The 11,918-nt window shown below is 44.8% G+C and overlaps 1 protein-coding gene across 1 annotated transcript; it reads left to right on the top strand.

The window, feature by feature from the left end:
- Positions 1-5,084: 5,084 nt before the first annotated feature.
- Positions 5,085-6,045, top strand: LOC307118538 (uncharacterized protein; the record flags this gene model as incomplete). The annotated part of the gene is made up of 2 exons (XM_079804183.1): positions 5,085-5,163; positions 5,551-6,045. Exons 1-2 carry the CDS (start codon positions 5,095-5,097, stop codon positions 6,043-6,045), a joined length of 564 nt encoding a protein of 187 aa, XP_079660309.1. The 5' UTR covers positions 5,085-5,094.
- Between the last annotated feature and the right edge of the window lie 5,873 nt (positions 6,046-11,918).

Here is an 11,918-nt window from a genome sequence, read left to right on the forward strand (position 1 = left end):
TGGCACAAGATGTGGGAGTCTGCTCCTTACGGGCTCCTCACAGCAGATATCGGCTGGCTAAAGGAGGATGGAGAAAGGGGACTTTTCCAGAGGGCAGCGTCCTTTAAAGACAAGCACGGAAACACCAGGTGGAGGAAAGTTCTGAGGGATGGCAGGATGTGGTTTCATCCCCCAGAGTTTCCTGGAGTGGTGGAAGGGAAAGTCCCCTCAGCAGACTCCTTTTTCCACAGCCCTGTTTCTTCTGGAGACCAGTTGGAGTGTGGCGGTACAGTCTGCGCTGTCCAAGGTCTGACTGCCCTGCCCGTTCCACACCGAACACCTTTCTGTACCGTTGCAGCTACTCAAAGATGGTCAGACAGATCTGTCATTTGTCTGGCTGGTACTCGATGCTGACTGAGGTGCTGGCCTGCAATGCATGCAGAAAGGCTGCAAAGGAGTCCGAGGAACACCCCATTGGCCGTTTCCTCTCATGGGAGGCATGCATTACAGATCAGCTCAGTCCCGCTCACAGAGCTGTGTTCCCAGCCGTCTTAACATTACGGTGAGTCTCTGCATAATTTCACAATAATTGGATTTCTAAATGATTGCACTAGGGTAAAAAAATACCAACGATTCACAGGCATCCAATGATTGGGCTTTCATTTTAGGCGCGGTGTGGACAAGCAGGTGATCCGCCTGCTGAGGGATCGCACTGAGGGGAACACGATGGCCAAGGTGTGGAGACGGGTGCTGGAGAGCCACTGCGAGGAGTACCTGCACAGAAAGGACTTGTACACCACCCTCCTCAGCCAGTACAGAAAAACTGGCAAGATCACAAGTAAGTCAGAGTTAATCGTTTAGTTCAGGGGTTTTCAACCCTGTCCTGGAGGAGCCCCAGCCCTGCACATTTTGTCTTGCTCATCTAACACACCTGATTCAACGCATCAGCTCATTAGTAGAGACTGCACGACCTGAAGTCAAATAAGGGCGACATACAAAATGAGCAGGGCTGGGGGTCATCCAGGACCTGGTTTAGTTAAGTGTTTAGGCAGACTAACATACACATGAGTGCAGATTTCAAACGGACACAAACACAGCAGGAGCCCTCACTGTAGTAGGGACAAAAAATAAGGTTTTTAAACAATAAACAAACACAAATCAGCACACTGCCACTATAGATACCAAATCCCAAAGATCAATTTATTAAAATAGACAGTAATAGACAATAAACACTTTGACTGAAAAGGTCTTCAATTAGGCAAAGCAACAAGCACAGAAAGATACAATTTATATAATTATGATCAAATCACACACCTCATTAGTAAACTAAATGATGATTACCTAATATTAAAAAAAACCTCAATCTCATTAATTGAGTTTTTTATTTATTTTATTTGATGTTGCTTTGCCTGACAAAGACCTTTTGGGTCGAAACATTGTCTATTTTAATAAAGTGATCTTTGGGAGTGAGCTGATTTTAGTTTATTTTTGCTGTGCTTTATCTGATTGAGCACCTGGCTAAAGTTTCTATGGATGCGCACACATTTTTGTCATTTAAAAACAAAACAAAAACAATTTTACCATCACTAATGAAGTCTGCGTCTGTGTGTCGTTTTTTTTCTGCTTTCAGGAAATTTGAGCCAACAGTTTCAGCTTCCGCCACCAAGGAGAGAGCTGCCATGCCCGAGGCTCCTGAGGAAGGCTTTTCTTCTTGCGGAGGCTGAAAACATTGAGGACTACCGGACGCAGATCATGTCCACTTTTGGCAAAGTCTTGAAATACGACTCCACCAAGAAGGTACATTTATTTAGTAAATCACAGTCTGCAAAATGCTAAAGAAACACTAGCAGGGACAATTTCTGTACTCATTAACAAATAGTAATAATAACTTATGAAAATAATAGAAATAAAACTTCACTAAACTAGAAAAAAAAAAAACGTATGTAAATGTTTGAATCTTTTTGTTTTGCATTGATTATCAGATCTGCAAGAAACTCTCCGGTGATGGAAAAGGCACTGCGGAATGGTGCACCAACATGGCCAATGAGCTGGGTCAGATCCTCATATCGGTCCTGACCTGTGAGGAATCCCTGGAGAAACTGCGTCCAATGGCGGAAGGCCTCATGGAGAGGTACAGAAGAGCTGGTGAGGCACCTCCTGAAGTCATGTACGTGGACCGCGGCTGCTGTCGTGTCCACGGCGTGTCTTCACTGGAACAGCTCTTCTGTGAGTGGACGGACAGGGGTATGCTGGTGCGGCTGGACATCTTCCACTGGATCCATCGTTTCGATGCGGCCGTGAGGACGGATCACCACCCAAAATACGCCCTGTTTAAGTCTGCCCTCTCTGCTGCGGTCTTTGCTTACAACAAGGATGACATTGCTCTTCTGGTGCAGGCGATACGCGCAGGTCACCCAACCAACTATGCTTCCCTGACTGATAGCCAGCTGATCGAATTGCACGTCAGCAAGTCAGATCTGAGCCATCATGTTAGGAGAATCACAGTTGGCGCCCAGGAAACCTGCGCACGTGTCCAGAGTGCCATCGAGATCCTGAAGGGAGCAGCTGGGATGGATGAGAACCAGCTGCATCTCTTCAAGGACTCTGCGACCATCGACCACGTCTGGGACAACCAGCAAAAGCACCTCGAATGCATCCAGGATCCACCGGGGAGGAACATGTACACCATCACAAGGGTTGTGACGCATAATGGTGTGCGCCTTCTGCGGTACAGCACAGTGAGAGGGAGCAACAGCCTGGAAGGTTTTCACTCCTTTCTGCCGAACATGATCCCGGGGCCCCACTGCGCTGCCGTCCCCTTCCAGGTGTATCTCCTGGCTGGCATTGCACGCTGGAATTCTGACAGGGAGTCAGCCAGTGTCAAAGGCCAGAAAGGACGAAAACACATGGTCTATACGTCTCCTCTGGTTCATTGGATAAACCTAAGGTGCCAGGAACTGTTTGGGGAGGTGGAGGAGTCGAACTACAGGCCTCCGGCTCCTGCTGGTGATGAGCGGATAGGTTTGGAGTATCTGTTCTCTCAGTCATCAGTGCCTTTCAGTGCTCCTGACCATTACGCTCAGACCAGAGAGACCCTTCAAGCAGATGGCGATGAACATGATGAGGTTTCTTCTGACGTGACAGAGGAGGAGGAGGAGGAGGAAGAGGAGGATGTGGGCTACAACTCTGACAGTGACAACCTGACACCACTGAGAAACAACCTGCGCCTCACTGACCAAGTAGTGGCTACTGAGAGTTTGATCCCTGTGAGGAGGATGTGTGTGGTCCGAATCATCTGCCTGGGTACCAACACGTAGAGGAGCTGAGCAAAGTCCTCGTTGAGATTGCCTTGGAGGAGGGAAAGCTTGCTCTCAGGTTCCCTACAAGGCAGACGGGTCATCAGCGCCTGGAGCAAGCTTGACCTCCACGACCATAACATCCAGCAATTTGACAGCCTCTACTCGGCACGCTGGGGCAATGCTCTCTTCAGCCGCACGAATGGAGATCCGGCAGAGTCTTCCTTAGTGCAAAAGCTGAAGTTCAGCAAACGGTACTCGGCTGCCCACCTGCTGGACTCAAGGAAGAACCGCCTTATGTATTGCCTCATTAAGCAGCTGTGGCTTCACCCCAACTGCGGAGCCAAGACTCGTGGGTCGCCGCAAAAACAGGAGGTCACAGGAGGTAGCAGTGTGTCCAACAAAGGGTGACTGTTGATGACCCTAAACTGAGCAAGCTCGGGATTCCCATCCTGAAAATTAACACCAAAAGTGTTGCTGAGTTCATCAGGAGACAGGAGGCCAGAAATGTCACCGATCCTACGCCATCAGCAGTCTCTTTCTGGCACCAGCCAACCCCCGGCACCGGAGCTTCCTGATGAACGGCCCCACACCAGCCGGCCTCAGGTTCAGTATGAGGTCACTCCGTCTCTGACAGGAACCAGGAGACTAAAACAGAGAGTCCCTCTTAGTTTGGCTCCATCCTCCACTCTGCCACACATCTTTGCTGCCTGACTCTAGCCCAGCTGCACATCCAGTCAGCAGATGGGTGCACCACCCCTAACAGGACCTCCTGCCGTTTCCCTGCCGCAGACATCCATTCCTCCAACATCGCCAGCAAGGTCAACCTTCTACAAGAGGAAAAAAGCAGAGCACAGTGGCACCAGACATCCGGCTACAGTTAAAGTGCATATCTGTGCACTGTGTGCCCAACCCACTCAAGGCCACAAGAAGCACAGAAAAAAGACAGACTGCGAAATCTCAAAATCCTCCACGTCCTCAGAGCTTGCTGGACAGACGTTTGAGAATTCTGAAGGCTTTAAAAAGGCAGTGGATGTTCTCTTGGACTCTCAGTCCCAGGCCCGTGAGTCTGTCTAAGCAGTCTAATACAATCTACACTTTTTAACGAATAATATAATCTGATAAAAATGGGGGTTTATATTATATTAATTATATGATATTATATTTAGATTTATATTATTATAATTCACTAAATATTTCTATTGTGTTTTTATATCAAGCAGGTCAAACAACATGTTCATATGAATGTTAAGAACGGTTCCCTTTGCACTTTTAACAAAGTTATTTTAGATAATTCATTTGGGTTCATTTTTACAGCTGGAACACAACAATGAAAGGACTTGATATATAAATACACCTACAGATGAACTAAAACAATGCACTGCTGTTTTTTTTTGACATTGCAGGTTCGTCACATTGGTGATGTATCCAGGACTGGGGTCCTGTGCTGTGGACCATGCACTAAAGCAGCCAGAGGTGGTGGCAGTGGCTGGCATGGGATTCAGTGAGGATCACCAAGCCACGTTCACTGCTGTCCTCACCGAGAAGAATTAGTTGCGCTAGCGACTGTTATATTGATTATCACACTTTACAGGCGTGGAATGGACAAAAACATTGTGTGGCTTCTGCGTGAGTGGACTGAGGGGAACACCATGATAAAAGGCACCGCAAAGACCAGTACACCACACTCCTCATGACACTTATGAAGCCTGGGGGGATTGTGTCTGCTCTTGGACATAAGTTTGAAGCTCCACTTCCTCCACAAGGGCTGCCTTCAGCTCGTCTCCATCACGCCTTCCTGCTGTAAGAAGCTAACAACATGCAAGATTACAGGAGCCAGATTCTCTCTACTTTTGGCGCGGTCTTAAAAATGGACTCCACTAAAAAGGTGCGCAAAACAATGTGTAATGCACAGCCAATAAATAACCGTATTTATAATTTATTTTAAACTTTTGTCGTTTCAAAGCTGCATCCTTTCTTTTTATTAGTGGAAGGCGTGGATAGAGTAATTTAGTAGCACTCTGTAATTTTTTGTCCATAAACTAAGGTATTGTTAATTAACCTATAACATGAACATTGAAAAAAAGTGACCTAAAAGGCCAGGAAGTTTTAAGTAATATTAGATTCAGTAAACAATGACTTAAACTCTACCTTTAAACTTGTCAATTAATTTATATTCAAAATAAATAGTATGCAACATGACCATTCACAATCTAAATCTCAGTCTGGAAATATGTGAGTCTCTCCCATCTCACAGATGTGTTGCGTTTTGCAGGTGGTGAGGAAGTTGTCTGGAGAGGGTAAAGGCACAGCTGAGGGGTTCACCGGTATAGGCAATGAGCATTCCCAGATTGTCTCATTTGTTCTTACCTGTGAGGAGTCCGCTGAGTGTTTGGATCCCATGTGCCGTGGAGTGATGGACCGATTCCAGCAGGCCAATCAGTCTGTGCCTAAAATCCTGTATGTCGACCGCGGGTGCTGTCGAGCACAAGGCCGAACTGCTGTGGAGACCTTGTTCAGAGATTGGGTGGACAGTGGCATGATCGTACGTCTGGACATATTTCATTGGATTCATCGTTTTGATATAGCCATTCGCACTGACAGCCATTCCAAGTATGCTCTGTTCAAGTCTGCCCTATCAGGAGCAGTGCTGGCATACAATCACGCAGACTTGGAGCTTCTCGTCAAAGCCGTCAGAGAAAAGAAACCAGGATCTTTTAACTCTGTCACCGATGAAGACATGACGCGACTGTGTCAACAGAACAACTGAAACACCATGTTTGCAGAGTCATACTTGGTGCCCAGGAGACCTTCCGGCTCGTCCAGATAGCCATAGACGAACTCAAAGGTCTTGCTGGACTAGATGAAAGTGGAGTCAGCCTCTTTAAGTCGCCAGGTATGAAATGTGATGCAAGCGTATGAAAATTGTACATTGCATTTTGGCAGAGGATCCAGTTCTGAGCAGACTGGGTGTTCCTCTACCCAAAATTAACACCAAAACTGTGAGTGATTTTTTCCGTCGTCAGGAGAGACTCCTCAACCTTCAGTCAACGAAAATGCCATCTGCCATGATATCGAAGACCAGGTCAGTCTCTTCAAAAGAGTTACCTCCAGCACCATGCCAGCCGTTGGTCCTCCCTCCACCTGACTACCTGCAGATGGAGTATGAACATATTCCCAGCGAAGCAGGGACCAAGATTTTAAAAGAACGAACAGACACTTTGATTCTTGTTCCAAAGGCTCTGTTACAGTTAAAACAGAGGAAGCCCCAATTACCACTGCCAGTGAGAGAACCTGGTGTTACTGCAAGGAAAACACTGGTCACTTCCACCATCACCAAGCTTCCAGCTAGAGTCACTTCATCTCCCTCACAAATGACCACAGGTACTTCCACCAGCGACTATGTCTGCCAGCCAAACTGACACAACACAGAGTGCTGACACCCCTTCAGCCTGGGCCAAGGCTACAGTTCAAGTCTGCCCTATCAGGAGCAGTGCTGGCATACAATCGCGCAGACTTGGAGCTTCTCGTCAAAGCCATCAGAGAAAAGAAACCAGGATCTTTTAACTCTGTCACCGATGAAGACATGGTGCGACTTTATGTCAACAGAACAACTGAAACACCATGTTCGCAGAGTCACACTTGGTGCCCAGGAGACCTTCCGGCTTGTCCAGATAGCCATAGACGAACTCAAAGGTCTTGCTGGACTAGATGAAAGTGGAGTCAGCCTCTTTTAAGTCGCCAGGTATGAAATGTGATGCAAGCGTATAAAATTTATATTAATGTATATATAAATGTGTGTGTTTATACGATTTCAAAACACTGCATCATGAAGCTTCAAAGCGTTATGAATCAGCGAGTCGAATCCATGATTCGGATCGTGTGTCAAACCGCCAAACTGCTGAAATCACGCGACTTTGGTGATCCAAACCGCTGAATCGACTCACTGATTCATAACGCTTCGAAGCTTCATGATGCTGTGCTTTGAAATCGGTCATCACTATATAAGTCGTTATTTAGGGTTTTTTTGCACACAAAAACTATTCTCGTCGCTCCATAAAGTTATTGTAGAACCACAGTAGTGAGATGGACTTTGTAACGACGTCTTTAGTAGCTTTTATGGGTCTTGAGAGTGAACCATGCATTGTGCCAATGGAGGCCTTTCAGAGGCATCAGATTTCAACTAAAATATCTTCATTTGTGTCCGAAGATGAACGGAGGTCTGACGAGTGTCGAACGACATGAGGGTAAGTAAATAATGACAGAATTTTCATTTTTGGGTGAACTAACCCTTTAACACCCGATGCCAGCAGTTCTAAACAAGGGGGTAAATCCAACACCCGGAAACCGTACCTTCCATAGGCGCGGCCATTGCTAACCAAGCCATCACCTGCTGTTAGCATCCCATTGACTCCTATTCATTTTGGCGTCACTTTGACAGCGAATAACTTTACATCTGAGGCATTTAAAGACTCCATTATTTCTAAAGAAACACGACAAAGGCTCCATTACCTTGTATCTTACACTATCGACCCGTAGAAGCCGGTTTTGTAAAAATAGGCTAACGATTGCGTCATAACCACCCGACTGTGTCGCGTTGTTGAGCAAATTACCGTATAGACAGGAGGAGAAGCTTGTAGGCAATCTTTTACTGTCTGAGGCAATCGGGGGGACGTGGAGGCATAAAGTCCAAAAATTGCCTTCACTTTTCCCCGTCGAATGGGGTCGCTGTGTCCAATGCTTTTACTGTTTAGAACGCGATGAGCAATCCAGTCATTTATTTAGATCAGTGGTCGTGTCCTGTCTTCCGATTTGTATCTCCACAGTATTTTTCGGATTTATTAATGACCAGCTCGTTTTTAAATCTCCTCGCTCTACTGCCATTTATGACGACATCTGCTTCAAACATTACAATACTCATTATAACTTTCGTTAACTCTACAATAAGTAAATCCACATAGAAATACACAGAGCTACCGCAAAAACGTAAGTTCAAACACAATTCTAACCATAAGGTCTATTGACAACTCTCAAAATGTGTTCCGCCAAATCATAAAATCACAATAAAAGTTTGGTTTTATAAAGACTAATGAAGCGGTAAACAGCATTAAACAGAAGCCCTTGACAAACTGATTTTTAAATATGAATATATGAAATAACATTAAAATCAACCATTCATGGTGTTAATATTATATGATGGTATTTAAACTTATTTTGAAGCCTTACATTAATGTTTTTAAAGTTATTAAAACTACTAAACTTCCTCATTTATAACTGGAGTCTGCTGCTGTCCTTTAAAAGACTTTGCTAATAAATATAAATTATGATACATTCACCCAGCAGGCCTTGGCCTACTTGCCAGCAGAAAGAAATTCATTACTAATTAGCTGGTAAATAATTAAACCCTATTATTATGGGTCAACAATATACTAATCCTCAATATGGTTTTTAATGTCAGTGTACCTCGAGATGGCCACGCCAGTAACCTGTGTTTTTAATCCAGAATGCTCCACCAGGTCGTCAGCAGGCCATATCCTGACCTTGTGACCCCTGTGCCACTGCTGGACGAGTCTGCCTTAACCCACGGTGGAAGTCTAAAGGGATCCCAGCAGCAGTGACTGGGAAAGCTGGTGGTGCCATTTGGCCAATATATTAATTCCCACTGGCTTGTGGAAAATAATGTGGTCTACATGAGGAGGTAAGCACCATTTAGTGTTGTATTTATTTAAGAATCATGCAGGGTTCCCACGCTTCTTAAAAGTACTTGAATTTCAGACACATGGATTCAAGGCCTGGAAAGTATTGAAAGTACTTGAAAACAAATATAGGTCCTTGAAAGTGCTTGAATTAAATTTGAAATAAATTTTGTTTAGAATGGTGTCATTTCAAAAATTGTCCTACAGTATATGTGCTATCAAAGACAGAACGAAACGTTGCTTATGTTCGGGGGGTGGAAGGGTAGCGGGGGAAAATAACTTGAACCGATGGAGAGCAGTATACACTTGCTGAATATGAAAAGTTGTGATTTTCTAGGCCGATATGGCTAGCTATAGGACCTATTCTCTCATTCCTGCGTAATAATCAAGGAACTTTGCTTCCGTACCATGAGTGCAGCGGCGCAATGATATTACACAGCGCCTGAAAATAGCTTAACTTCCGCAAACATAACCAACGTGAAAACCTGCTTAAACAGAGAGCGCTGGGGACTATTTTCAGGCGCTGTGTAATATCATTGCGCCGCTGCACTCATGAATAGTTCCTAGCCATATCGGTCTAGAAAATCACATCTTTTCATTTTCCGTCAGTCTTAGTACACGATGTAACTATCCACATCACAACATGTAAATAGGAAAATGTTGGCGTTATTTAGTCACTTATTGAGCAGTAGGCTAGCTGGAGCCGTTTACCTCCAGTCTTTGTCTGACACACACACCGCTAGCCTAGCTTAGCACAGAGTTATGGCACACACATTAGAATGGTGTGTATGGACTTATCTAACTCTGGGGGATATGGTGAATAAGCAAAAGTCCCAAAAAGACAGTGTGTTCCTTTAAGTAGCCTACTTTAAAGCTACACTGTGGGATATTTTCCCCCATCTAGCAGTTAAAATGTATATGACCATCCAGTGAATATTAGTTTCTCTTCCTCTCAATACCGATTTCGTTTTAACTCCTACAGTGGCCGATTTAGTTCAAGATTAATATGGCTTCCAGTTCGACCTCGTCCACATTCGACACGGTGCCATCGAGTGTTTAAACGCGAAAGGCGAAGCTTGAATTTACGGGTATGTCCCTCTGTGGGTAATGTACTTTCAAGATGGAGGGGCAACATGGCGACCCGCATTCGAACCCCTCACGTATGTATTTTCAATGGCATATTATAAACTTACGAGAATACTTTATTACTTGAAACAAGTAAATATACATTAATCAGCACATATATTTTTGAAAGAATAATATAAGTTTTTAGCTAAGAATAAACTAAAAAAGTTACACAGTGTAGCTTTAAGAAGTCTTTCGTGATGCTACATATGCTGGGTTATGAATCTGATAGGTGCTTGAAATAAAATAAATGGTGCTTGAAAAAGTCCTTGAATCTGGTTTTCATGAAAGAGTGGGAACCCTGATCATGGTAATTAGAGGCTGAAGACAAATCATTTCTTACAACAACAGGTTTCCTGAGGTAGGCCGAGGTGAAGAGCCACCAGCAGCTCTTAAACAGGCAGAGGCTGCAGGTGTCGGGAATAATCAGGCTCCAATTGGCAACTATGCTCAGAAAAACAAGAGAAAAGGGAAAACCAGAGAAAGAGCAAAGGCTCAATTTCATTAAAGTCCCTGTAAAGTCATAACTAAACATGTGTGATCCTCAGCTCTCCATCAAGGTAGCTGTTCACAAAATTAATCCACCTCTTCTTGATCATCGTTTAGTAAAAATCAGTGCAACACTTACTACAAACTTCAAGGCTGAAAGTACTCAGTGGTTGTTACTTAAGGTTTTGTCTTTGTTGTACTACCAGGTGACATTTGAGGACTGGAACAAAACTGGTCCTAATGGACTCCCCAAAAAAGACATCATGTGACTAGATGGCAATGTCTTATAAAGACAAGTACGGCAACACGAGGTGGAGGAACGTCCTGAAGGATGACAGGATGTGGTTTCATTATCCTGGAGTGGTGAAAAGGGAAAGCCCCTCAGCAGACTCCTTTTATCACAGTTATTTTTTTTTCTTCCGGAACACCAGTTTGAGTGAGGTGTTACAGTCTTTGCTGTCCAGCACGTTCCCGTCAGAATGTACCGGTGTGGCTACTCTAAGACAGTCAGACAGATCTGCCACATGTCTGAGTCCATGCTGACTGAGGTGCTGGCATGTAATGCAGGCAGAAAGGCTTTGTCAGAGGAACACGCCATTGGTCGTTTCCTGTCATGGGATGCTTGCATCATCGACCAGCTCAGTCCAGCTCACAGAGAGTTTCCCCTGCGGTCTTAACATTACAGTGAGTCTCTTCATAATCTCACAATAAAACAATAAGATTCACAGGCATCCAATGATTGTGCTTTAATTTTGGTGTGGTGTGGACAAGCAGGTGATCCGCCTGATGAGGTGTCGCACTGAGGGCAACACCATGGCCAAGGTGTGGAGACGGGTCCTGGAGAAAAGAGTTCCTGCAAAGGATGGACCTCGGCCAGTACAGAAAACCTGGGAAGATCAGAAGTAAGTCAGAGTTAAAAGTGTTTAGGCAAAGACTAACATACATATCAGTGCAGATTTCCAGATTTTTTTTTTACCATCAATAATGAAGTCTGAGTCTGTGGGTCCATTTTCTCTGCTTTCAGGGAATTTGTGCCAACAATTTCAGCATCCACCACTGAGAGCTGCCATCACCAAAGATGCTGAGGAAGGCCTTCCTTCTTGCTGAACACAGATCATGTCCACGTTTGGGAAAGTCTTTAAGTACGACTCCACCAAGAAGGTAAATTTAACAGCCTGCAAATGCAAAACAATGTCTGATTGTAAACAGTGGAGATGGTGGTCCAGTGGGTTAAACCACTGAACTGATACGCAGAAGGTTGCTGGTTCGATCCCAGTGGTCACCACCAGTGTCTCCTCTCCTTTACTTCACGTTGCTCCAGGGGGATTGTCCC

The sequence above is a fragment of the Gobio gobio genome (assembly GCF_949357685.1).
Source record: "Gobio gobio genome assembly, chromosome: 2".
NCBI lineage: Eukaryota > Metazoa > Chordata > Actinopteri > Cypriniformes > Gobionidae > Gobio > Gobio gobio.